Source organism: Martes martes, assembly GCF_963455335.1.
Source record: "Martes martes genome assembly, chromosome: 8".
Classification (NCBI taxonomy): domain Eukaryota; kingdom Metazoa; phylum Chordata; class Mammalia; order Carnivora; family Mustelidae; genus Martes; species Martes martes.
In genome coordinates, this window is record NC_137895.1 from 25,139,685 (window position 1) to 25,167,207 (window position 27,523).

Consider the following 27,523-nt stretch of genomic DNA (forward strand, 5'->3'; position numbering starts at 1 on the left):
TTAAATTGCCTTTCGAGTCTATCTCTAACATACACAATAAAAACCGTTTTATTACTTCTACTTTGCATTTAACCAAAGTACTCTTAACTAACTTGATCAGCCATTTTACTCTCTATATGTGGATTTAAGGGGCCTTTAACTGATTTCAGAAATCAAATCCACTCTGAAAGGACTGTATATTCACTGCTAGTAAGAATATTCCAAGAATGTGCCACAAGCATGGAAGGCAGATCCAGAAGAGGGGAACCCCGAAGTATTTGCAGCAACCATGACCCCAATTAATAACTGATTAGTCTTCGAAAGGGTCACACCTTATCTGGAAATAGAAGTGTCTGGATCTTGATTTTGCAATCACTTCCTAACTGGTCCTCCTGCTTCTATTCGTCACGCTTTATAATCCATTCTCCTCACAGGAGCAAGAATTGTCTTTTTAAAAAATGCAAATCACATCACATCACTTCTCTGTGTATGACCTTCCTGTGGCTTCCCACTACAGCTAGAATAACTACCATGGCCTTTAAGGGCTCTCTGTTCTTGATCTGTCTTGTCCTGGCTCCGTCCTCTGCTCTGAAAACTGTCCCCTTGTTTCCTGGACCTCAGTCACACTGGCCTTGTTGTTCTTCCTTTAATAAGCCAGGCTTGAGGGCACCTGGGTGGCTCAGTCGGTTAAGCGTCTGCCTTCAGCTCCGGTCATGATCCCGGGGTCCTGGGATCGAGTCCCGAATTGGGCTCCCTGCTTAGCGGGGAATCTGCTTCTCCCTCTCCCTCTGCCGCTCCCCCTGCTTATGCACTTGCTCTCTCTGTCATATAAATAAAAATAAAATCTTAAAAAAAAAAAAAAGCCAGGCTTGATTCAGCTTCCAGGCCTTTAAACTTGTGTTCCTTCTGCCCAAAATGCTCTTCCCAGTCTCTGCATGGCTGCCTTCATCTCAAGAGTCAGGTCCCTGCTGGCTACTTAGCTCATACTTATCCTGCATCCGAACAGGCAGCACACCTGTGTGATCTAGGTCAAAAGGCTGCCTATCTTATCACTTGCAGATGACAAAAGGTATAAATCACCTCAAAATTGTATGAGGCAAATGATTTGGGGTTTGCACACAGCCCTATATACTCATGGTAATATTTTTCTTCTTTACAGGTTATTTTCCGAGCTTTGTCACCGCCATACGATGCAGAGAACCCTTACGGTGCCAAAGTGCAGGAGCAGCTGAAGATCACTAACCTCCGTGTGCAGCTGCTGAAACGGCAGTCTTGCCCCTGTCAGAGGAATGACCTGACCGCAAAGCCTCAACATTTTACACATTACGCAATCTATGATTTCATTGTCAAGGGCAGCTGCTTCTGCAATGGCCATGCTGATCAGTGCGTACCTGTTGACGGCTTCAGACCGGTCAAGGCCCCAGGAGCATTCCACGTGGTATGTGAAACAATTCCTCCCCTATGAAAAACAAACCATGAGTTACCTTCAGCTTTGGGCAGTGGTAATCTAAGTTTCCTCAGAGTTGGTCTTTGCTCACACAGTGCTTCTGTTTCTCTCTCTGCTGATTCACTCTTCCGACTCCATACCAATCCTATAAAATGCCAATTAACTCGTTTTTTAACTCTTCAATTTTAGAATTATAAATAGTCATAAATGATAACCAGATTCTTTGGAATACATCCATGCCAATTTTTAATACCATGACCTTCAGATATGAAGTGTAAGGTGAGCAGCAGGAGAGGTTGGCATAATCATATTCGTGGCATTATCACACAGGAGCTAGCTTTGACAGTAAATGGGGACCATTGTTGAGTTGACTTTAAAGTGGAAAAAACAAGAACCTCAGTTTAATGCCTGGTATCTTTTGCTGTCTGGCCAACAGAATGAATAATAATTCTCCTCAGTGAAGAGTGGCCTAACCCCCAGTCACCCTAAGCCAGAGTTAAACCCCCTTTCCTCTACAGTCACACATCCCCTTGTGTTTTCCTCCGAACTTTCACTTGACTGCATCTCCTGGGAGATCGCAAACTCCCAAAGACCAGGACTGCATGACCTATGTCTCCTCAGGACAGTGTGTTACCTGAGCCAGAGTTAGGTGTTTGGTAGGTGTCTGATTGAATGATAGCAACACAGGAAAAGAAAAATGATGAAAAATTTGTCATTGTCCTCACATCACTTTCTTCCAAAACACACACACACATATACACACACACAAAGTGGCTCAGACAGCAAGTGCCTTGTTGGGATGCACCCAGAGCCATGGCTGGGGATCAGGCAAAGAGAAGGCAAGGAAGAGAGCACTCCAATTTTTGAATTTTATATTTTTCTCTGATACTTCTGATCAAGAAAAAAAATAAATAAAAATTTAAGACCTCAAAGTATCCTTACTTCATTTCCTAGAGAGGAGACTTCCACATTTGTCTTCTTTTGCCCGGCCCTAATAGAGGACAGGGCCATAAGGGACCATGAACCAGTTAACCAACAGAAAAGTTTGCATTTGCTGGGCTAAGTCCCTGGGATGTAGGACAGCACTGCGGTAATGAAAATGAGTAGGGTAGTGACCAGAGTTTCAAAAACAGAAACAATGCTATTTACTCTAGAAATGAAGCTGGGGCTTCCAAGTTGGAGAAAAAGCAGTACTCACCCGGAAAACACCTACCAATTTGCAGACACTGATGGATTTTTGAGCTAACATTCCTTCAAATAAAGGATGGAATAATTTGTAATACCTAAGTTAAGGGGGTTCAGGTATGATTCACAAAGAAAATAACTCAGATATTCTAGACATGTGCTAATCTACTAGACTGTAAACTAGAAAGATGGTGTGAGGTAGAATGCCAATACATTTCTGCCATTATATTTCAGTGAATGAGTGAAAGGAGAGCATGCGGGCTGCAATGGGCTGAGTGTTTGTGTCCCTCCAAAATTCGTATGTTGAAAACCTCATCACAATGTGATGGGATGTGGAGGTGGGGCCTTTGGGAGGTAATTAGGTCATGAGAGTAGAGACCTCGTGAATGGGATTTGTGGCCTTAAGAGACCAGAGAGCTAGCTAGCTCTCTTTCAGCTATGTGAGGATACAATGAGCAGGCAGTAGTCTGTCACCCAGAAGAGGGTCTTTACGAGAAACAGACCCTGCTGGCACCCTGATCTTGGACTTCCATTCTCCAGAACTGTGAGAAATAAATTTCTTTTGTTCATAAGCCACAAGCCGGTCAGGGTATAAAATGTGGAAAACTGTAAGCTGAAGACCAACCACATTGGTCACATGGGCTGTGACTGGCTAGATGGATTCCTCTGTGCTTCTGGAGGCACGGCTGGCCAGGCCATAATGTGGGACCTCCACAAAGGCAAGTACCTTCATATGCTAGCTGGCAGGGACATCGTCAATGCCCTTGATTCAGCCCCCACCACTACTGGCTCTGGGCTGCCAGAGGCCACAGCATCAAGATCTGGGACTTGAAGGGCAAGATCATTGTAGATGAACTGAAACAAGAAATTACCAGCACCAGCAGGAAGTCAGGGCCTCCCCAGTGCACCTGCCCTGCTCTACTGATGGCCAGACTGTTTGCTAGCTACGCAGACAACTTGGTACAGGTATGGTGAGTGACCATCAGCACCTCCTAGAAATGTATGCTAGAGTTTTAGAAATTTTTTAAAAAATGGCTTTCTTATTAAAAAAAAAAAAAGAATTCTATTCTGCTAAATTCTAAAAGGGATACATACACAGAGTTAACAGAAACTTCTGCAAAAGTCTTAAAATATAACTACTCCACACAGTCTTCTGCCAGCAAGATAGCTCATCCTATGAGCCTGAGCCTCCATGTCTGCACCGCTGGCCCTCCACTCCATTCTGCCACTACCCACCGAACCTCTTGCTTCCACCATGATGTTGTGCATTCCGGCAGTGTTCTATCCAAAATCACTGCCACCTTCCACACCAACCTCACCAGCTGCCCTCTGCAAGAGTCATCTCCTGGTGAGCCCATACGGAGGTGGGGCCCCAGATCCAATCCTGGGAATCACAAAAGCCTATAAGAGAGATACTGGCAGTAAAAAGAAGAATCTGGTAGGTGGTGCCTACCAGTATCATGAAAAGCCTACGTCCTCCTGGTGTCTGGAAGGCAGAGGCCTATTTTGCTGCAAAATATCTGAACAAAGAAAATTTGCCCCTTGCAGGACTGGCTGAATTTTGCAAGGCACCTACAAAACTAACCCTGGGTGAGAACAGCAAAGTGTTGAAAATCGGCCAGCATGTCACTGTGCAGACCATTTCTGGAACTGAGGCCTTAGGGATCAGAGCTAGCCTTCTGTGAAGATTTTTTAAGTTCAGCCAAGATGTCCTTCTGCCCAAACCATCAGACACACTAGCATGCAGCTGCAAGGTTATCAATAATATGACCCCAAGACTTGTAGCTTTAACTTCACAGGCACTAGGGAGGATATTTCAAAAACACCAGAGCAAAGTGTTCTTCTGCACACTCCTTCCCAGAATCCCATGGGAGTGGACCCTCATCCTGAGCAATAGAAGGCAACAGCAATAGCAGTGAAAGAAGAATCTTTCTAGTTCTTCGACATGGCCTACCAAGGTTTTGCCAGTAGTGATGATAACAAGGGTGCCTGGGTTGTGCACCACTTCAATGAAGAGGGCATTAATGTTTGTCTCTGCCAATCCTATACCAAGAACATGGGCTTCTATGGTAAGCATGTGGGAGACTTCACTGTGCTCTGCGAAGATGTTGAAGTTAGAGGGGTGGAGTCACAACTGAAGACCTTGATGTTCCCCTGTGTATTCCAGCCCTCCTCTCAATAGAGCTCAGGTTGCCTTGACCATTCTCATCAGCCCAGATTTTCCAAAACAATAGTTGCAGGAAGTGCAATCATGGCCAACTGCATCATTACTATGCAGATTCAGCTGGTCTCCAACCTCAAGAGGGAGGGCTTCTCCCAATGATGGATAGCACATCCCTGACCAGATTGGCCTGTTTTGGTTCAGAGGGCTAAATCCTGAACAGGTGGAGCAGCTGACCAAGGAGTTCTCCATCTAAATGACAGAGGTCAGCTGCATCCCTGTGGCAAGGGTCATCTTGGACAACTGGGCTACCTTGTTCATGACATTCACCAGGTCACCAAGTGATTTCCCTAATGAGAGGGAACAGAGACAACACTGTCCTGCCTTCAGCCTTTGCACATGTGAGATTCACAGGATAAGGAAGGTTGGAGGTGATGAGTGGATCATTTCTTTCAACCACAGTAACTGAATGTGTTTCTCAGAAAAGAACATGTAGTTAAACAGGGCAGAGGCATCTGTAGCTGGTGTCTGGAACTGTGTGGCTTGAAACCAGACTCTCCCCCATCTTTTTATCCACAACTTTTCTGAAATAGCTAATATGTACAAGAAAGCCATATCCTTTTTTAAAAAGCCATTAATCGTATCATTGCAATATCACAGAAGCTTTAACTGGAGCACTTTATGGTGTTGAACGTACCTCTGTGGACTCCGCATGAGACACAGCGCTTGTTAGAGGCTTTGTGAGAAGACCTAGTCCTAACATTAGTGCTCAGCCTGGCCTTCCCATGACTGAGCAATCTTATCAACAGACCATATGAACGGAGATCATGTTTTATGAAAACCAAGGCCTGCTGCCTCTGCAACAAGGAAAATAAAAGATACTATTTCCTGTCTTGTTAAAGAAAAAAAAGAAAGAAGCTTCTCCTTTTTAATGCTTCCAGGCATTTTAATGTTCCTCTCTTCTCTCTTCTCCCTGCTGCCCTTTTCCCGAGACACTAAGATCTATAACTAGCTCAGATTTTCATCCTGTTCTACTGGTTGACTGGCCATCAACCCCATCTTCTCAGGATTTATTCATTTGAAGAATAAAGGACATAATTTGCTATTCATTCCATAAGCTCATCTTTTTCAACAGAGAATAGCAAGGGTGGGCAACTGCACCTTATTTCAGCATCCTTTTTGGTTATTTTAAAATTTTCTCCTGTTGGGCTGTTGCCTCTGCCTGGTGGGACCTCATCCTTCTGTTCAGTGTGGTTGTGCAGTCTCTCATCCCACATCATGAGCTGGGCAATGCAGGGTAATAGCAGGAAACAGGATATTCTGGACCTTGGCTTTAACCTTAGTGTGCTGCCAGCTGGGCTCAGGCTTCACCCTTTGGAAAGATAACAACCATCTGCTCTAATCATGTAGACTTATTACAGGCTGGGTTCTCTGTTATAATAAAGTTATTGTAGGGCCCCACCCCCTGCCCCCCAAAAGAAAACTGTTAGCCTATAGAAAGGATCCTGATAACCAAGTAAAGGGGATTATTTAGAGTTGTGTGTTTTTTGTTTGTTTATTTGTTTTGTTTTGTTTTAAAGGATGTGGGAATGAGAAGTCTCTATCCTAGAAGACCCAATGGGATAGGAATCATACTTCTTTACTAATTTCGGGTCACTCTGAAACTGCCTTTTAAAATAATACTAGTTTTGTGACATCCTGTTCCCCAGTTTTCATATTGATTCCAGCAGCAGTGGTCATATCATCCTAGTATTATAACTACAACATGTGCCAAAACCAGGCAAGACTAAGTCAAACTCAGAGCCAGGGCAGGGTAAGGGATAAGAAACAGGCTAAGTGGTCAAGGGTATGTTGGCTTCCAGGAATCCAGTTCTATGAATATTCTTGTCTCTACTCTCTTAAAATGTTTGTTTTTTAAGCCATAAGCACCATAAGACCAGCAGAAGTTTATTGTCAGAAATGGAGATAGTTCTGGTTTCAGATGTTTCCATCCCTAAGTGCATTTTATTTTTATGTGTTTTTTTCCTGGCTTATGAAGGGCTGGTATTCCATTCAGGTATGCTTGCCTCTTCTAAATGTGATATTCTTATTTCTACAAATGCTTAGGTGAGCAAATTGCACATTAAAAGCATAGTCTTTTGCCTAATTAATAACATGGCCATAAGGTCAATTGTCCTACATTTGTATGAACACTATTCATTTTACAGATGCTGCTGTAAATAACTGAATTCGAAAATTGTGCTTGCACAATGGAAGGTAGCCTCTTGAGAAATGCTATTCTTTTACTAGTCAGCTTGTCATAGGTATGTACGTATAAATCTGTGGTTAGCACAGCTTTTCTTTGCACCTAGTCATTCTCAGTGTGGTCCTGAACCAGCAGCACCAGCATTCCCTGGGAACTTGTTAGAATTACCAACTCTCAGGTCCTACCCCAGACCTTCTGAATCAGAAACTCTGGAGATAGGGCCTAGGTGATTTCAACGCTTGCTAAAGTTGGAGCTCTGCTGCTTTATAAACCATGCCAATTCATCTGCAGCTAATATTGTTGTCAGGATGAGTAATTAATTGACAAAGTCTGACTTTATGGGCCAGAATTTTTAATGGCTGATGATAGACAATTAAGTTAATAGAAATGATACTTAGTCTGTTTCTCATGCTAAGATTGTAGGGTCACTTTCTTTCTGCAGGAGAGGGGAGCAGAAAAAGGCACAAGGTGGGGTGCAAGTTGGCAGCCTCATTTATCTTAAAACACTCCTCCTGTGTCTTCTTCCTGCTTCCCCTTCTTCCCAGTACATTCCATTTATTCTTTACCAGTTCAGTTTTTCCTCATCAGTTCATTTTACTGGAAGGCAGACCAGTGCAGTGATTAAGCTCCTACCTAGTTTGGAGTCAGGTCTGGATTTGACTCACCATGGCATTTGCTAAGTTACTCAGTCTCACCGAACCTCAGTTTCCCAAGAAAATAAGATCCACCTTCTGTCGTTATTGTGAGGATTAGAATTATGATAGCTAGTGCCTGATATTTAGAATCCGCTACTGATGTTGCTGTCACTCTATTACATCACCTCAGCCACTTCTATTACTTCTCCCACATACACTTCTTCCCCCAGTAACAACAAAAATAAATTGTAGCTTATGTGCTGTTTGACATGTTCGCAAAGCTAGAGCTTTTGTAACAAGGAAAACTATATTTTGACTCCAGCCTGCTGGGATCCCAGACATTATGTGAAAAGAAGATCTTAAAGCTTTTTCTCTTTGCAGCTAGAGAGGACTGATGTAGATCTCTTTTTCCTGGCAGCTGGTGATTTCACAGCTGTTGGATTGATGGATGGTAATAAGAGGGAACATGGAACGTTTCACTGTTTTACTAACATAGCACCCATTGGACAACATGGAAGCCTTAGAAGGGGGTGAAAAATTGTTTAGATGCCTTGTACCATACTTGTTAAGGTGGATTTTTCTTTTCTAATCAGAAACTCATTATAAAATTATTAAAAAGTATCAATATTTTAACTGGCATATTGTAAATCTAAGAGTAAATATTGAAACCATATCTAGAACCAGAAAGTAGGGTTTTAAGGAAAATCTTACTTAGCTACCTAGCTGTGCAAGGCAAATTTTAGAACTATTCATATAGTTTCATTACAAAAGTTTTTCTCATCTGAACCTGAATACATTTAATCATATATTTATGTTTGCACATCTCATATATCAAGTTTTATACAGTCAGAACAGATTTAAGACCACAGTTTTCATCTTCTCTAAAAAAATTTTTTTACTGTGCTGTGAAATAAGCCAAAAGTAATAATTAGACAGCCCTTGACTCTTTGGGATATTAAGGAAAAGAACAAGGGCTTAAAAACAATAAAGGCAGCAGCAATCCCAATTATTTCATTTGTCACATCAGGATCTGGAGGAAAAGGTAATCCTCTCACCAAAATGGTACACAGTGTTTTATTCCAAATATTAAAAAACTATTAAGTCTGCCAATTTGATACAGTTAGTGTGAGATTATCCTTGATCCATTTCAAGGTCTTGACTTTCTTATTTCAGTGTTCCTGTGTGTTACTACGGTATAGCTTTGCCATTAGTCCCTTGGCAATGAGTAACTACAGATGCCATATAAGGTGTACAGAATGTTGATACTTCATTTACTACCTTATGTTTTCTAGTAGAAGGGCAAGCCAGTAAAATATGTTCATGGCTGAAATTGCCAGTGTTTTGACTATAAAATTGCCCGATGGATCTAGCCTTATTTTCTCTTGAGACAGTAAGATATACTTTCTCTTGATGGCAAAAGTTGCCTGAGTATTCTTTTCATTTGATGATCAGGAAGCCAGAAGACTTCAGAACCAGAGGTATTACAAAACAATTTTAGCACTCATGGAAGAATCATGTATGAGGTTCCTTTCAAAGTTTCCCCCAGAATGTTTACATTTTTATTTGTAGGCTTTGACTATTTCACAGGAAGATTAAATGAAACAACTAAAGCCAAATTGTTGGTGTCAGAGCGGACATTTCTGGAAGTGAAACATAAGCTAGTAGAAAGGTAAAGCTGGTTCTCTACAAAATATCATATTTGTTCACTCAACTTTTCATGAACATGCTTTTTCAGAAAGGGAAGCCTCTATATTTAGGTCAAAATTAGAGCATTGAAAAGATACGAAAATGAGTTTCTTTAACAAGTTTTAGTTGCTAGCATAAACTTGGGAAGAAACAATGTAAATTTGACATGTTTCTTGCTATAAAGTACCCTTCAAATATTCAAGGCATATCCCACTTTGAAAATTTTTCTTATGAATATTTCCTTTTCAGTGTAGCATTTTCGGATCCATCCCACAGATAGCTGGGAGACCTCTGGGTCTGCAAGGCCTAGTCTTGCAGTTTCATGGCTGATATAATGGCGGGGAGGTGGGGGGTGGTTAAGCTACATGGAAAGAGAAAAGCTGAGGTTACAGATAGATATCTCACTTCTGGTTCACAACCCCAGGACTCATATCTCTGTGGTATTTCATTTGTATCTTGCCAAATTTGTAAGAGCTGGAAACGTACTTCAGTTTGTCCTAAAACAATTACATTCAGTAGAAGATTAACTGTAACTTAAGTCCTTATTCCTTCTTACAAGAATTTTTAGTCACCAGACACATAAGGTTAAAATACACACATACACACACACAATGTCATAATCATTCCGCAAGAGAGAGAAAATTCACAGCTATTTCAAATAGTGAGGAAAACAAGTTCTGTTAATTTTGGCATTCAAAACCTTAACACTATAATTGAAACTACAGTTGTATTATATCTTAGCAATGCAAATATCTTAGTGGAATAAAATAGTACATGTGTGGGGAGATGGAAGGAATATAGTATTTATTAACTCATGAGACTTTTTTAGACATAAGGAATTCTGATATCTTTTTAGCTCTTCAGATAGAAATAAAAAAGCAGAGAAAATTTTTTCAAAAACTAAAATATATTTTTAGCTTTAAAAGAGCTCATGTACTAGAAATGGAAAAATGATTACATTTGTTCCACTATTAAATGTTTTATATATAATATGAACAATTATGAAGTTTGTAAGAGTAAATACTGATCAGGTGTCCTTTGCCTCTTAGTTTTGCATCTCTAAAGGGCACCCCTACCAGGCATGCAATTTAGCTGGCTCAGTCAGCTCAGAATTCCTGAAGGGCAGAGGTTTCTTTGTTTCCCAGATAAGGCCCAGGTAAGCATTAAAATTAAAGAGAAGGTGGAACCATAGTATTTCTATAGCATAGTATGCTGAAAAGGGGCTAAAGATTGTAGTTGTAACATATTTATCTTGTAATTCTTATTTGCAATTTAATCCAATTCTTATATGTAAAGAAAAGGGAATTTAACTCTGGGATTACCCTGGAGTAGGAGCAGTGAAGAGACTTGTGCTCCAAATTGTGCCACCCAGGGTGCCTGGCTACCTCAGTCAGTTAAGCGCCTGCCTTTGGTTTAGGTCATGATCCCAGGGTCCTGGGATCGACCCCCATGTTGGGCTCTCTGCTCAGTGGGAAGCCTGCTTTTCCCTCTCCCTCTGCCTGCTCTGCCCTCTCTCTCTCCTTTAAAAAAATAAAAATAATAAACAAAAAAATAAGATGTTAAACTGTGCCACCCGATCTCACTAACATAAAACGTAAGGGATTATAGCCTATTTTATCAAACAGTTAGGTCATTAGTGGCCTTGAAAACAGAACTCCAATCATTCTTCAAGCTTCCCATGGTGCCCAGTACAACTCTCCAATTAAAACACTTATTGTACCGTATTGTAATTATTTTCTTACATATTTAACTTTCCCTATTTGCTAAACTACTTGCTTCTTTAATAGCCAATACTGGAACATTCACAATGTCTAACATAGTAAGTTCAAAAATTCCTGGGTCAATAGATGAATTAAATCAACGACATTTAAAAAGTAAGAGATTCATTTCAGTTAGTAACATAATAATATTAATAATAATGACTGTTTTGACTGGGTCACATTTCTATACACATTTTTTCTTTTAATCCTCAAACAAATACATGGAGCTGTTATTATTACCTAATTTTATAGGTAGGACATTGTGTCTTGTTACTAAGGAATTTCTCCAAGATTTTTGAGAGCAGGTTTTAGGAACCCCATGTATCTAATTCCAGAATTTATTCTCTATGTCACATTTACTCACATAATGCTAACGAAAAAATCTCAGAACTCTCCAGTAGATTTTTATCTATATTAAGGTGCTCATTTTTTTCACTGTGATGATTACTGCAGTCTTTTTAAAGCAATAAGATAAAGACTTTTAGTATCATCTTAAGGAAAGGAAATCCTTTCAAACAAGTTTTAAAAAAACATAATTATACAAATACTAGGGCTGTCAGATAGATCACTGCATCTTTGATCCAGAGTCACATTTCTTCAGGGAATAACTAAATTATCTTCAGTACTTCTTTTCAATCATTTATCTCTTAAAATTGAAGCAAAGGAGAAAACAACACACAGTGAAATCATTTCTGATGTTGCCATTGTTTTTCTTAAAATTTTTTTGGAATATTGATGACAAAAAATGTTTTGGGGACATTTTTAATGTGATTTTCTTGGCTGCACAGAAAGAAATTTTAATTGAAATTCATTTCTACATCATCTATATTGAATTTTAATTTTAAAATGCCATTCCAACCTTAATTTACTTCTTTTTTCTTAATATAAAAAAGTTTAATTATTAAATCATAAAATATTGGTTAATAATTAGCAAACCAAAACATTTATATTATTCCAATAAGAAAATAGATGGCTATATATTTTAAGATTGAGGATTAGCTTAATATCACAAAATCAACCAATGTAATACACCATAATAATAAGATAGTGGTTAAAAACTGCATACTCATCTCAATGGATGTTGACAAAGTCCAACATTCTTTCCTGACTAAAAAGAAAAAAAATTCAACAAAGTATATATAGATGGGAACTAACTCAACATGATGAAGGGGATCTATGAAAATCCCAATTAACATCATACTTCATGGTAAAAAAATGAGTGCTTTTCCCCCAAAGATCAAGAATAAGGCAAGGATGTGTGCTCTCACAGCTTCTATTTACTAGTGTACTGGAAGTTCTAGCTAGGGCAATTAAGCAAGAAAACGAAATAAAAGGCATCCAGATTGGAAAGAAGAAGTAAAACTATCTCTGTTCACAGATGACTTGATGTTATATGTAGAAACCCCTAAGAATCCACACACGAAAAAATCAAAACAACAATAGCCAAAACAACTGTTACAGCTCATAAACAAGTTTAGCAAAGTTACAGGATATAAGATCAATGATCAATATATAAAAACCTTTATATTTCTGTACATTAGCAATTAACAATCCAAAAATAAAATTAAGAAAACAATTCCATTTACAATAGCATCAAAAAAGAATAAAATACTTCAGAATAAATTTAACCAAGTAGGTGTAAGATTTGCACACAGAAAACTCTGAAACACTCTTGAAAGAAATTAAAGATACAAACAAAAGGAAAAACATCCTGTTTTCATGGATTGGGACGTTTAATATTGCTAAGATGGAAACAGTCCCCAAATTGATATATAGATCCAGTGAAACCCCTATCAAAATTCCAGCTGCCTTCTTTGCAGAAATGGACAATCTGAATTCATATGGAAAGGCAAGGGGTCTTGAACATCCAAAACAATTTTGAAGAACAACGAAGTTGGAGGACTCACAATTCCCAATTTCAAAAGTTACAATAATTAAAAAACAGTATGCTGCTGGCATAAGGATGAACATATAGCCTTATAAGATAAAGAGTTCAGAAATAAATCCAGACATCTATGGTCAACTGATTTTCAACAAAGATGTCCAGATTATTCAATGGAAAAACAAAACTCTTTTCAACAAATGGTGCTGGGACAACCAGATAAACACATGCAAAATAATGAATTTGGACCCTTTTCTTATACCATATACAAAAATTTACTCAAAATGGATCAAAGACTTAACTGTAGACTGAAAATTTTAAAACACTTAGAAGGAAACAGACTAAGTCTCTGTGACCTTGGATTAAGAAATGGTTTCTTAGATTTGTCATCAAAAGCACAAAGCAACAAAAGAAAAAATGAATAAATTGGACTTCATCGAAAGTAATAACTTTTGTGCATCAGAAGATATTACTAGGGTGCCCGGCTGGCTCAGTCAGTGGAATGTACGTCTCTTTTCAGGATTATAAATTTGAGTCCCATGTTGGATGTGAAGATTACTTAAAATTAAAAAAAAAAAAATACTGTCACAGATGTGAACAGATAGAGAGGGGAAGATGGTGGCCAAGTAGGAGGAACCCAGACTTGCCTCAGCCCATGAATACAACTAGATAACTATCAAGTCATCCTAAGTACTCCAGAAATCAACCTGAAGACTGACAGAAAAACTTCACAATTAAAGGTAGAGAAAAGCCCACATTAAAGAAGTTAGAAAGTGTGGAGACTTGTTTTAGGAGAGAAACAGATCATGGCCACTGCAGTGGGGAGGGGGCCCTGGTTGTGGAGAAGGGCAAGAGACATACTAACACACAGGGGAGTGCCCAAAAAAGAGGAAACCCCATAGCAATTGGCTTGGAAAGTGAGAGGGGATGAATTTCATGAGTTTTTAGTAAGCAATGGGGCTTAAAACCTGAAGTTTTAGAGATCAGCTGGCTTGGCTCAGAGAGAGCCCCTAAGGCACTCGGGCTGCTCTTGGAGAGAAGGCAAATAGCCCTCGGAAACACAGTGTAGAAACAGCAATCTAAAGAGCTCCTGGGTACAGAGTGGGGAGGTTATTTATTCATCTCTGAGCCTGTCCCAGAGAGGCAGTGTTCACAAAGAGACCCCTCTGGGAACAAAGGAACTGCTAGGTGCCATTTCCCAACACCCCCTAACCCCTCAGTATAAGCACAGGGCCATCTGTTGGAATCAGTGCAGCACTAACACTCACTACTTGACTTGCTTATACCCAGCCATCTCTGGTGAAACTATTCGTCCCAGTCATACTTGCATTAGAACCAGCGTGGCAGGCCCTCTCCCTGAAAAGACCATCCCAAACTTCTGTTCGCACTGTGTCTCAAGATGTGGGAATTTTGAAGGGCCTTGGTTCCCGCAGAGGGAGAGGGAGAACCAAACCCCCACTGAATAGGGAGCCTATGTGGGGCTCAATCCCAGGACCCCAGGATCATGACCTGAGCTGAAGGCAGACACTAAACTGACTGAGCCACCCAGGCACCCCCAGATTTAAAGTAATGATCATAAAGACACTTGCTGGACTTGAGAAAAGAGAAGACGGCACCAGTGAGACTCTTAACACAGAGATAAGGAATAACAAAGCAGAGATAAAGGGTTCAATAAACAAAATCAGAAATACATTTGATGGAATGAACAACAGGGTGGAAGAAAATGAGGAGTGAATTAATGAGCTAGAAGATAGAGTAATGGAAAGTAATTAAGCTGAACAAAAGAGAACAGAGAGAATTTTGCAAAATGAGATCAGACTTAAAGACCTCAGTGACACCATAAAATGTAATAACATTCCTATTATAGGAGTCCCAGAAGAAGAAGAGAGAGAAAAGGGGAGAGAAAATTTATTTGAAGAAATAATAGCTGAGAACTTCCCTAATCTGGGGAAGGACACAGATTTCTAGATCCAAGAGGCACAAAGAACCCCCAGCAAAATCAACAAAAGCAGATCCACACCAAGGCATATTGTAATAAAAATGGTAAATTATAGTGATAAAGAAAAAATATCTTAAAAGCAGCAAGACAAAATACAGTTACATACAAGGGAAATCTCATAAGGCTATCAGTGGATTTTCTGGCAGAAACTTTCCAAGCCAAAAGGGACTGGCATGATATATTCAAAGAGCTGAATGGGAAAAATCTGCAGCCAAGAATATGCTAATCCAACAAGGCTATTATTCAGAAAAGAAGGATAAATAAAGAATTTTCCAGACAAACAAAAACTAAAGGAGTTCATTACCAATAAGCCAACCCTGCAAGAAATATTAAAGGGGACTCTGAGTGGAAAGGGAAGACCGTAAGTGTCAGTATGAAGGTAACATAAAAACACAAAAGCAACATATATGAATATTTCTATAAAAAGTCAAGGAACTCACAGAATAAAAGGATGTAAGATATAACAAAATATACCTAAAAGTGGGGAGGGGAGGAGTAAAAAAATGGGTTCAAAATCAAATGAGCATCAACTTAATACAGACTGCTATATGCAGAAAATGTTATATACAAACCTAATGATAACCACAAATCAAAAACCACTAAAAATATGTGAGGGATAAAGAGAAAGAAATCCAAATGTATCACTAAAGAAAACCAACAAACCACAAAAGAAAGACAAGAGATCAGAAAAATCTTCATAAATGACTGCAAAACAGGTAATAAAATAGCAATAAATATATAAATATAAATATAAATATATATATAAATAATTACTTTGACTATAAATGGACTAAATAATCCAGTCAAAAGACAGGCCGGCAGAATGGATAAAAAAACAAGACTCACCTATATACTGCCTACAAGACACTCATTTTAGACCTAAAAGCAGCTGCAGACTGAAAGTGAGAGGATGGAGAAACATTTATCATGCAAATGGATGTCAAAAGAAAGTGGGAGTAGCACTACTTATATCAGACAAAATAGACTTTAAAACAAAGACTGTAATAAAGAAAAACATTATATAATCATAAAGGGGGAAATACAAGAAGAAGATATAACAATTCTAAGTATTTATCCACCCAACATTTGAACACCCAAATACACAAAACAGTTAATAAGAAACATAAAAGAACTAATTGATAATAATACAATAATAGTAGGGGACTTTAACACCCCATTTATGTCAATGGACAAACCATCTCAACAGAATATTAGCAAGGAAATAATGGCTTCGAATGACACACTGGACCAGATGGATTTAACAAATATATTCAGAACATTCCATCCTAAAACAGCAGAATACACATTGTTTTCAAGTGCACATGCAAAATTCTCAAGAACAGATAACATACTAGGTCACAAAAAAAAGCCTCAACAAATTCAAGAAAAATCTAAGTCATAACGTGCACTTTTCTGACCAGAATGCTATAGAATTAGAAGTTAACCACAAGAAAAAAGCTGAAAAGCCCACAAATACATGGAGGTTAAATAATATACTACTTAACAATTAATGGGTCAATCAGGAAACAAAAGAAGAAATTAAAAAGTACACAGAACCAGATGTAAATGAAGACAATGGTTTAAAACTTTGAGGTTGCATCAAAAGTGGTTCTAAAGGGGAAATTTATACCCATATAGACCTACCTCAAGAAACAAGAAAAATCTCATATAAGCAACCTAACTTTACACCTAAAGAATCTAGAAAAAGAACAACAAGCAAAACCTAAAACCAGCAGAAGGAAGGAAATAATTCCCATTAGAACAGAAATAAATGATATAGAAACTAGAAAAATAATAGAACAGATAGAGGAGCTGGTTCTTTGGGAAAAAAATGAATAAAATTGATAAACCTGTATCCAGACCTATCAAAAAAAAAAAAAAAAGCAAGAGAGAGAGAGAGAGAGGACCCAAATAAATAAAATTGCAAATGACAGAGGAGAAATAACAACCAACGCCACAGAAATACTAATGATTATAAGAGAATATTATGAAAAACTATAAGCCCCAAAACTGACCAATATAGAAGAAATGGATAAATTCCTAGAAACATATAACCTACCAAAGCTGAAATAATAGGAAATAGAAAAGTTGAACAAACTGATTACCAGCCAAGAAATCAAATCAGTAATCAAAAAGCTCCCAACAAATAAAAATCCAGGACCAGATGGCTTCACAGGCAAATTCTACCAAACATTTAAAGAAGGTTAGTACTTATTCTTCTCAAACCAGTCCAAAAAATAGAAAAAGAAGGAAAACTTTCAATTCATTCTGAGGCCAGCATTATCCTGATAACAAAACCAGATAAAGACACCACAAAAAAGAGAACCACAGGACAATATCTCTGATAAACATAAATACAAAACTCTTCAACAAAATACTAGCAAACTGAATCCAACAATACATTAAAATAATAATTCACCACAATCAAATGGGATTTATTCCTGGGTAGCAAGTGTTCAATATTTGCAAATTGATCAATAAGATACATCACATACAAATGGCCAACAGACACATGAGAAAATTCTCAACATCATTTGGCATCAGGAAAATATAAATCAAAAGCACAATGAGATGCCACTTCACACCAGTAAGAATGGCTAAAATTAACAAGTCAGAAAACAACAAATATTGGCAAGGATGCAGAGAAAGGGGAACGCTCTTACACTGCTGGTGGAAATGCAAGCTGGCACAACCATTCTGGAAAACAGTATGGAGGTTCCTCAAGAAATTAAAAATAGAGCTACCCTATAACCCAGTATTGCAGTACTAGGTATTTACCACAAAGATACAAATGTAGTGATCTGAAGGGGCACCTGCACCCCAATGTTTATAGCAGCAATGTCCACAACAGCCAAAATATGGAAAGAGCCCAGATGTCCTTTGACAGATGAATGGATAAAAAAATATGTGGTATATACATATGTACAATGGAATATTACTCTACCATCAGAAAGGATGAAATCTGACCATTTACATTGACGTGAATGGAACTGGAGTTTATTATTCTGAGCAAAATAAGTCAATCAGAGAAAGACAATTATCATATGGTATCACTCATATGTGGAATATAAGAAATAGCACAGAGGATCCTGGGAGAAAGGATGGAAAATTGAATGGGAAGAAGTCAGAGAGGGAGACAAACCATCAGAGACTCTTAACTATAGGAAACAAACTGAGGGCTGCTGGAGGGGAGGTCCGTGGGTGGATGTGGTAACTAGGTGATGGGCATTAAGGAGGGCACGTGATGTGATGAGCATTGGGTGTTACATGCAATTGATGAATTACTGAACTCTACATCTGAAACTAATGATGTACTATATGTTGGCTAATTGAATTTAGATTTAAAAAAAAGATGCCCAGCCTCCTTAGTCACTAGGGAAACGCAAATCAAAACCACAATGAAATACCACTTCAAACCCAGTAGGATGACTATAACCAAAAAGGTAAATAATAATAAATGTTGGCTAGAATATAGAGAAACTGGAATGCTAACACATGACCCATATGACCCAGCCATTCTACTCCTCAGTATATAACCAGGTGAATTGAAAACCTTTATCTACATAAAATCTCAGACATGAATATTCATAGCAGCATCATTCACAAAAGCTAAAAAGTGGAAGCAATTCCAGGGCCCTTTAGCTGATGAATGGATACAGAAAATGTGGTATATCTGTACAATGGAATACTATCCTATCAAAAATAACTAGGTTATGGATAGAGCCCAAATGTCCACTGACTGATGAATGGATAAAGAAGATGTGGTATATATATACAATCGAATATTACTCAATCATAAAAAAGAATGAAATCAACATTTGCAGCAATGTGGATGGAGCTAGAGCACATTATACTAAGCAAAATAAATCAGTCACAGAAAGACAAATACCATACTATTTCACTCATACGTGGAATTTAAGAAACAAACCTGATTAACATGGGGTGGGGGGGAAGAGAGAGAGGCAAACCATAAAAGAGACTCTTAACTATAGAGAACAAACTGAGAGCTGCTGGAGGGGAGGTGGGAATGGGGGATGGGCTAAATGGGTGACGGGCATTATGGAGAGTTCTTGATGTGATGAGTACTGGGTGTTGTATGTAAGTGATGAATCACTAAATTCTACTCCTGAAACTAATATTACAACCATATGCTAACTAACTAGAATTTAAATAAAAACTTGAAACATAAAAAGATAAGTGAAAAATAAAGGACACAAGGAGAGCTATTTTTTTAAAAAGGAATATTATCCAGCCATAAAAAAGAATGAAGTACTGATGCATGCTACAACATGAATGAACCTTGAAAACTTTATGCTAAGTGAAAGAAAGCAGACACAGAAGACCACATATTGTATCATGCCTTTTATATGTAATGTCCAGAATAGGCAAATCTATAAAGATAGTAGTGGTTGCCAGGAGTTGGGGAGAGATGAGGAGTGACTGTTTAATGAGTGCAAGGTTTCTTTTGGGGGTGATGAAAATGCTCTGGAATTAGATGGTGGTAATTATTGCACAACATTTTGATATACTAAAGACCACTGAATTGTACACTTTAACATAGTTAAAATGATAAGTTTTATGTTACATGAATATAATTACAATACGAAAAATCAGTAGCTAAACGTACAAAAACCTATGGCTGGTTAAGGAGGAATTTTGTAGAATGAATATATTTCTTTTAAAGTCCTGGTCATTAAGCTGACTGTTTTTAAAAGCAATAGCTTTGAATGGATGGGTACTGAGGAAAACTAATTCTTCCAAAAGCTGTGGCTGTTGTTTCTGGCCATATACAGATGATCACAAATTTCTTAATGACTCTGCATTCTGATAGAGTTGCCAAACAAGCATAAGTTGTTTTTTTTTTTTAATATGAGCATACTCAATCATGAAGGCTACATTTTATAAGATTCACCTAGAAACAAGTAATTTTTCCGATATAAAAAGAAGCATCTGAATGAATTAATTAATTCAACAACAAAAGACTATGGAAGTAAACATGCCCTAGCAACTGGCTTCTTGTACCACAATCAGGGGCTCATTTATCTTAAACAAGTCAACTTTTGTAATACCCTCTGTACTGTATAGAATGCTGAGTGACAGTCAAACAGAGCTGTCAAGAAAGAAGGAAAACAGTGGGAAATGTGAACTGGAATGAATGAAATTAAAAAAAAAAAAAAACTTTGTGTGAGAATGCAAAATAGTCTCGGACAAGCAATTTTCCTTTAAAATAACCAGAGGCTATGTGAACACATTGAGAAAGTGACTGTCAGTAAGGATGAAAAGTACTTATTAATCCCCCACAGCACTTCTAATAGAATTTACCTGGCCCCCAACTCATTATAAAAACCATCTAAATCCAAAAAGACATTGAATAAAACCCCACAAATCCTTCCTCCATTCTCATGCCAAATGCTGCTTGACAGATAAGTTGCTTACAAAATGAGTTCTTCTAGTTTTTGCCTTCACTCAGTTTCCCAGGTTCTTGTCTCATAGTTATTGTGTTAATAGTTTTAACAGCACATTAGAAGTTACATATTATTAATTCCACTTTTGCTTTTTTTTCTAAAATTATTAATATTAGATAGGTACTAAGAAATTGAAAGTAATATGATCTCTTTTCCCTTCAAAGAGATTTTATCGTGAGAAGTTATTTTAGGTGTTGATGGGAAGGGGAAAAATCCTCCTGATTACATCACTGTTCTAAGATGGGGCCTCTAATATTTTAGGACTCTCTTGGGAGTTCTGTTCCCTGTTCTGTCACTGATTTGCATTATGACCTTGGAAAAGTTTCAGTGTATAAAGACAAGTGCAAAGGGAAGTTATGAAAACAAGACTTAACAGAGATCAAGTGAAGAACAGAGATGGGAGCAGGTGGAACAACTGTCTTAGTAACTGGACACAGGGACCAGATGGCAATTTGGCTTGAAAGAAATTCCAAATTACTTAGCTATATACCAACATAGTTTCTTATACAGTTTTATAGTAAACTCAAATTTTGCCTCAGGACAAAACTACAGCAAGAATCTAATGATATTTGCCAATCTTCTCTTGTTCTGTATCTTACAGCTGAAGAAATTGTGACTATCACAGGGAAGAGAAGCTAATTTGATATTATAAGGCAAGAAAGCCTTAGATGCACTAAAATACACATCTTAAAATCACAGTGCCTTACTTAAAATCATAGTGTCATTGTACACATGAAAATCCGAAACGAAATTATGCACATGCTCTAGCTCGATTCACTTGTAACATTTATCCAAATAAATACGTCTGTTGGACAGACATCATTTTTAAAAACCCAGTAGTCAGAAATAATTCTTAAAACCCGTTGGAAAGAAAGAACAAATAGAAAACAGTTCTATGCAATCAAGTAATGGTAGGGGGAAAAATCACATAAGTTGCTAATAGAAGGATCTTATCTAAATGTAATCTTCATAAGCCTCCAGAGCATCACAATATTTATTTCCATGCTATTTGTATTTTTTTTAATTTTATTTTTTTTTCGGTGTTTCAAAATTCATTGTTTATGCACCACACCCAGTGCTCCATGCAATATGTTGTATTTTTATGGCAGAAATATTTATTACAGTCCCCAAAGGAAAGATAAAGTACCTGATGATACTGAAAAGAGAAAGTCAGTAGAACTAATCTTGAGAACATATAAAACATCAAAGCCCATTTAGCTATATAAAGCAAGTTGGAATTCTCCTTTTAGAAGTACATGCTCAAGCAGTCTTGATAGATGGAAGAACATGTGCCAGATAAGAAATGGCAGTGTTAAAGGATACATTTTTTTTAAAGATTTTATTTATTTATTTATTTATTTATTTATTTATTTATTTGAGAGCGAGAGAGAGCATGAGTAGGAGGGAGGAGCAAAAGGAGAGGGAGAGGAGCAAGCAGACTCCCCACTGAGCAGAGAGCCCAACATGGGGCTCAATTCCAGGACCCTGAGATCATGACCAGAGCTGAAGGCAGATGCTTCACCTACTGAGCCACCCAGGTGCCCCAAGGATAATTTTAAGAGTGAAGTCATGACTCTTGTTCAGATATAAAATAAACACAGGTCAGAAATTTTATTTAACTCATTAATTAATGAAGGACCAGCAAGACATTATAACTTATTCAAGGGAAAATGAGAAGAACCACACATATATAAATAAAGAATGCTGAATATACTTACAGATAGGATCCAAAGCATCTTCCTCAAAAGACAGTACACTTAAACCTCTTAAGCCCCTGTAATAAATAAAAGTAGTCCCTATCCCTGCACTCACAAAAAGAAGAGATTTTCTTTGTTCTAGAAAGTCATTACTCTGAAGAGTGAGAGAATCCTACCCAAAAATTCCTCAAGGACCCCAAATTTAAAGTGCTCACTTAACAAAAAAATACACAGTTGAACCAATAATAGTACATTTTAAAACAATGGGACTATTTTAAGACCTACTTTCACGTGGCTTTTTAAATGAGGTTACTTTATTAATAATATTTTAAAACCCAAAAGTGTTTTGTAATTTATCTGAAGGCACAAATTTGTTTTTCTCTGCCCTGAAGCAGTTTCTGACCTCCTTTATGCAGACAGGTAGGTTTGGGGAGTTTGTTTTTAATTTCTTTGGTTTTGGTTTGACCAATCATCTAATTTTTCCAAAAGGGGCCATAATGTATGTTGAAAGATAACTCACAAAACTTGATTTTAGTTCTTAGTTCTAGCTGTAATACTATTTAAAAAAAGAGCTGCTGAACCACATCTTTAAACAATCTTGGAATAAATGCCCACAATTTGGAGTACATAAATTTGGTGGCATTTGAAAATTTTGCTTGTTTATGTATGCATGCTTCTGAATACTCCTTCAACTCCTGATTCTTTTTTTTTTTTTGGTGGTAAAGAGCATGCACAATGGCACAAATACACTGCCATTTAGATATACAAATCAGTTTGAGGGTATACAAAATCTTGTACATGAAAAAAATGGAAATAACATAGCAACCTGAATCTAAAAATGTATCTGAATCATTAGGATATGTACAGTGTTTTCACTTAACCATTCTCCATAACCTAAATTACTACTGACATTACTGCTATTAATAACCTAAATAATACTGACTGTAAAAACCACCACACTGTATGATATTACTTTCCAACTCGAGGGCATCTAAAAGGGACAGTAAATACAATAAAGAGGTGCTATTCACAAGAAGCAAATCTTTAATTAGAGTTCATTTACATTCCTGTTATCCTCTTCATTTGTAAATTTATTCACCAAGTTTCTGAGAAGTAAAACTTGCAGTGGCCCAGAAATTAATTAATTTTTGGACTTGGGTTTTACACTGAACCCTAGGACTCAGGTTTTACACTGAACCAATGAGATCCTTTACATGCCCTCAACTTATTCATGCCAGGGGGAGATGGGGGCCAATCTGCTAGTATTCTCCCATCTCCAAAACCACTAGGCTTCTTCCAGAGGAGCAGGACTAATAATCCACTCAAGACCAGAACCCTCAGGAAATGGTTCACTTTGAGCCCAAACCAGCTTCTGTCCTGAAGAGTTCTCCAAGGACAAATTGTTTTGGAACACATCTGTTTTACTGAGGTAACACCCTCAAGGGAGTTGGCTGAAGTGGACCCCTCAAAATCCTACTTCCTAGGGTTTTATCATAGCATAGATAGGGGTTAAAATGATTGGAGTCAGACTCCTAGAATTCAAATACTGTCGCTCCAACACTACTGGCTTTTGTGACCTTAGGCAAATTATCTAGACTCTTTGAACTTCAGTTTCCTCCCTTGTGAAATGGCAGTGATCATTGTCCCTACCTTACAGGGTTCTTGTGTAAATCCAATCAGTTAATACTTTGCAATGAACCAGAACAGTGCCCAATACAGAGTGCTACTCAATATTATCTACTACTACTATTGTTATTATTTATCATCATCACCATTGTTATTATCACTCTCATTTCCCTCTGTGACTCAGGAAGGGAACATTCCCTCCATGTTCCTTAAGCTTACCGATCTACCACAGCAACTAGAGATGACTACTACAGATGAGAACATATTTGCCAACATGCCCTGCCTGGATATAAACTAGTATACACCTTATAGGAAGCACTCTGGACAAACCTGAATGTCTTTCAATCCTATTCTACCCCAAATCCTGCTCTGTGACAAACAATTGAAAGTATCCTATTCCCACTTCAAATGCATAATTGGTACTCTGCCTTCTTGGCAAGTTTATAAAATGTAACTAAATCCAATAACTAAGGTTATCAATGCTCTATTGAAAATATTTGCAGAATGAAAAAGAATTAACACATATTTGTTGAAAACCTATTATATGTCAGTTACTGGAGATTTGAAGAAATTTAACCCACAAGTTTCTTCCCGCAAAGGGCTTACAGTCTAGTGGAGGAGGCAGATAAGCCCATGATTACTATACAGTGTACTACGTGCAGTTTTCTTATGAAATTTGCATTCGTTCCATTCATGCTTTTTTCCAGCTCTGTCAGCCAAAGCAAGGTTCTTGGCAAGAAGGTGAACGTAGGCATAGTTTGTCTTTGGTTCCTTCCCTTTGCCCCTAAGACATTCCCTTCCCCTCAATCATGAAGACTCTTCCTCCTCTAGGCAACTTGGAGTCTAGTTCTAGGATTGAGAACAGATGGTTATAATCCCAGCTGATATGTTTGTTGCTAATAATTAAGGATTTCCCCCTTTTTGAGGATAAGTGCATTTTTGTAGGGAGCTCCTGGACCTCCAAACCCATTTAAAGCTAAAGGAATGAATTTCTACAGGAAGAATTTCAGGCAACTGGCTAACTGAGAAGGGAGAAGTCTCAAAGTACTGGCCAGTTTTCATTCTTTAATCATAATTGTTTCTGCTCTATATCTAACTTTATTTTATTGCCCATACTTTCTTACAAGGGCTGCTTTCTCTAGTGTCCAAGTTCAGACCAATGAATGGATCATAAAACTTTTCAATTGGTTGCATTCTTGTTATATATATTATTGGGCAAGGGTTTGGAATACTCAGCCTTCAACCTTTTTGCCCCATTCTGAAACAGTATGTTTCAAGCCACCTTTTCCACCAAACTCAATTATTATGCTTCATATTCACCATAGAACTCCCACATCTTCTGTTAAATTAAAACATTCAAACCTTTAATGGGGAAAAGGGATATTTTATTTGTTCATGAAAAGACATGTTTTCCTCACAATGCTTCCTATTCAAAGGTTTGTGCTGCAGCATTGTTGTCTGCAGTTTTTGTCCTGCTTAAGAGGGGAAGGCTCTAACAGGCTAGCCCGTTATTAGAATTTATCTCTTTGCATGCATAAGAAGTTCATTCTTTTAGAAGTTAATCCTTTTCTTCTAAAAGGGACATATTATCTCTTTAGAAATTAATCAGTTTTTGCCTTCACATTTTGTCTTAAATTGCTGTGTAGCATTGTTCCACTTCTAAATCATTTGTCATAGTTAAATAGAGTTCTGTGAATTGCTGCAGCTGCCTGTAAGTGGGCATTTTCCTTTGGTTCATAGAATAGGCACTGTTTGTATTCTCTTTTCACAAACATTTTTTAAAGTTCCAATGACAGTATGAAAGAAGACTCATTTGCCATTGGAATTCAAAGTTGAGTGGGAAAAATGAAAATAAAATCATGTATATGTAAATAATAATGGCACCATGGCACAAGAAAATCACTTACTTGATGAAATTCAAGAATTTCTAAATACTTAGCTGTGAAGGCTTTTCCCCCCCCCCCCACTAATTTTCATTATAATTTTTAGTAGGACATGAGCAACAGCTGTTCCTTTCTTTCTTGGAAAGCAGTTGGGAAGCAATTTTTTTCAGGCATTCCTAAAAGAATTCAATTAATATGAGTCCTCCAAAGCATTAACCGGATTGATTTTTTGCTTCGGTAATTTCCATTATGGTGAATGTCTGTAGCAAGCATTACTAGATGATGAAGTATACTTTTATTTGGAAGGCAGGAGCTAGAATGATATTTAGCCTATGATTTCTTAAAATTACAGCAGGGGTAGAAAACAGTAGAAGAAAAATAAAAAGAATAGAATTTATGCTCATTTAGGTATAGTCAATATCAAATGAAAGTCTGTCTTCAGAGACTATCTATGAACATTTATTTACTTCTTCATCTGTGTCACAAGAAGTGCCTGCAGGAAGGAAGAGATACTCTTCTAGCTCTTCCAAAATCCCTTTGATTTTCAGATGATCTGGAAATGTTCTGCATTGGTGAGTTGGCAGTAGGACCCAGCCATATAAGTCTTCTTGGGAGTTCAGAAAAGATTATGGGTAGTTGCCTACAACCAACAATATTCCCAACACAGAGAAGAAGGCCTTAAAATCATAGAATCCTGGGACACCTGGGTGGCTTAGTCAGTTGAGCGTCCACCTTCAGCTCAGGTCATGATCCCAATCCCAGCATGGTAGGATCGAGTCCCACATAGGGTTCCTTGCTCAGCGGGGAGCCTGCTTCTCTCCCTGCTTGTCCTCGTGCTTGCTCTCTCTCACTCTCTCTCTCATTAATAAATAAATAAAATTTTAAAAAAATCACAGAATCCTAAGACTGGTAGGACCCTGAATGTTGTCTAAGCCAATGTCCCATCTAATGTTTAAATATTCTACAACATCTTGATAAGTGACTGTCCAACCCATATATACCTGACACTGCCAATGATCCAATTCTCACATTCTCTTGCCATGGCCAATTTCCTCAACTCCATGGGTACAGACTGCTGGAAGTTCTTCTGCCCCAAAAGGAACAACAATGAAGAAGCAGCTTTTTGAGGCAAGACCTATCTATCTTCCAGTGATGGATCTGAAAGATAATAATTTCCTCATTTTGCTCCCACCCTAGATTCCTATGTTTGTAGCTTCAAATATGAAGAAATTGCATTTTCTCTCCTTATCTATTTGGCATATATCTATCTATCTATCTATCTATCTAAAGTGCATAGTTACTAATGAGCATGCTGTTCTAGTGAGCATGCTTGTTCCAATAATTGCTTAAATTAGTGGTTCAAAGTTTGCATGAGTCCTTCCCTATAAGTATGCTGAAAATTACTTGCATATAGGTTAATATTAACAACAAATAATATTAGATACAAGTAGGAAAATTTTTGACATCAACAGAATAAAGTACTCAGTATAAAAAAGGGGGTTACGAAATGCACAGAATAACCAAAATACCAAGATAATTAGGAGTTATACACTTGCGGTTAAAGTCAATTTCTCCTTTTCCAATCAGACAACCAGACACCCCTCTTCTTCAACTACACCTTAAGTATATAATCCCATTTTCCTGCCCTTTATCCAATTCATGTTTGTGTATCAAACAAGAGCTATGTTTAACTTGTTACTAAAGTTTCCTTTTTCTGTTGTTTTTTTTCCCTCCAATAAAGACCTAGTTTTACTTGCACATTTTTCACGAGCATCAAATAGTGGGTGATCTTTCAAGCTTGAACAGTAATGGTTGTATCGCTGAGGAAGGATTTCTTGTTTCAGATGGTCTAGATAATGATTTACAGCTATTT

General features: G+C 37.7%; 1 protein-coding gene and 1 pseudogene across 3 annotated transcripts in view; both read left to right on the forward strand.

Moving 5' to 3' along the window:
- The window catches only part of NTN4 (netrin 4), a 121,586-nt gene that overhangs the window by 47,062 nt on the left and 47,001 nt on the right, over positions 1-27,523 (forward strand). For both annotated transcript variants that reach the window (XM_080809925.1, XM_080809926.1), the window contains exon 3: positions 1,139-1,417. In XM_080809925.1, coding sequence (XP_080666051.1) covers positions 1,139-1,417 — 279 coding nt within the window. The remainder of the gene's footprint in view (positions 1-1,138; positions 1,418-27,523) is intronic.
- LOC308347991 (aspartate aminotransferase, mitochondrial-like) lies at positions 3,249-9,325 on the forward strand (annotated as a pseudogene). Its single transcript has 5 exons — positions 3,249-3,334; positions 3,385-3,577; positions 3,889-5,196; positions 8,034-8,103; positions 9,222-9,325. The product of its transcript is annotated as an aspartate aminotransferase, mitochondrial-like (transcript).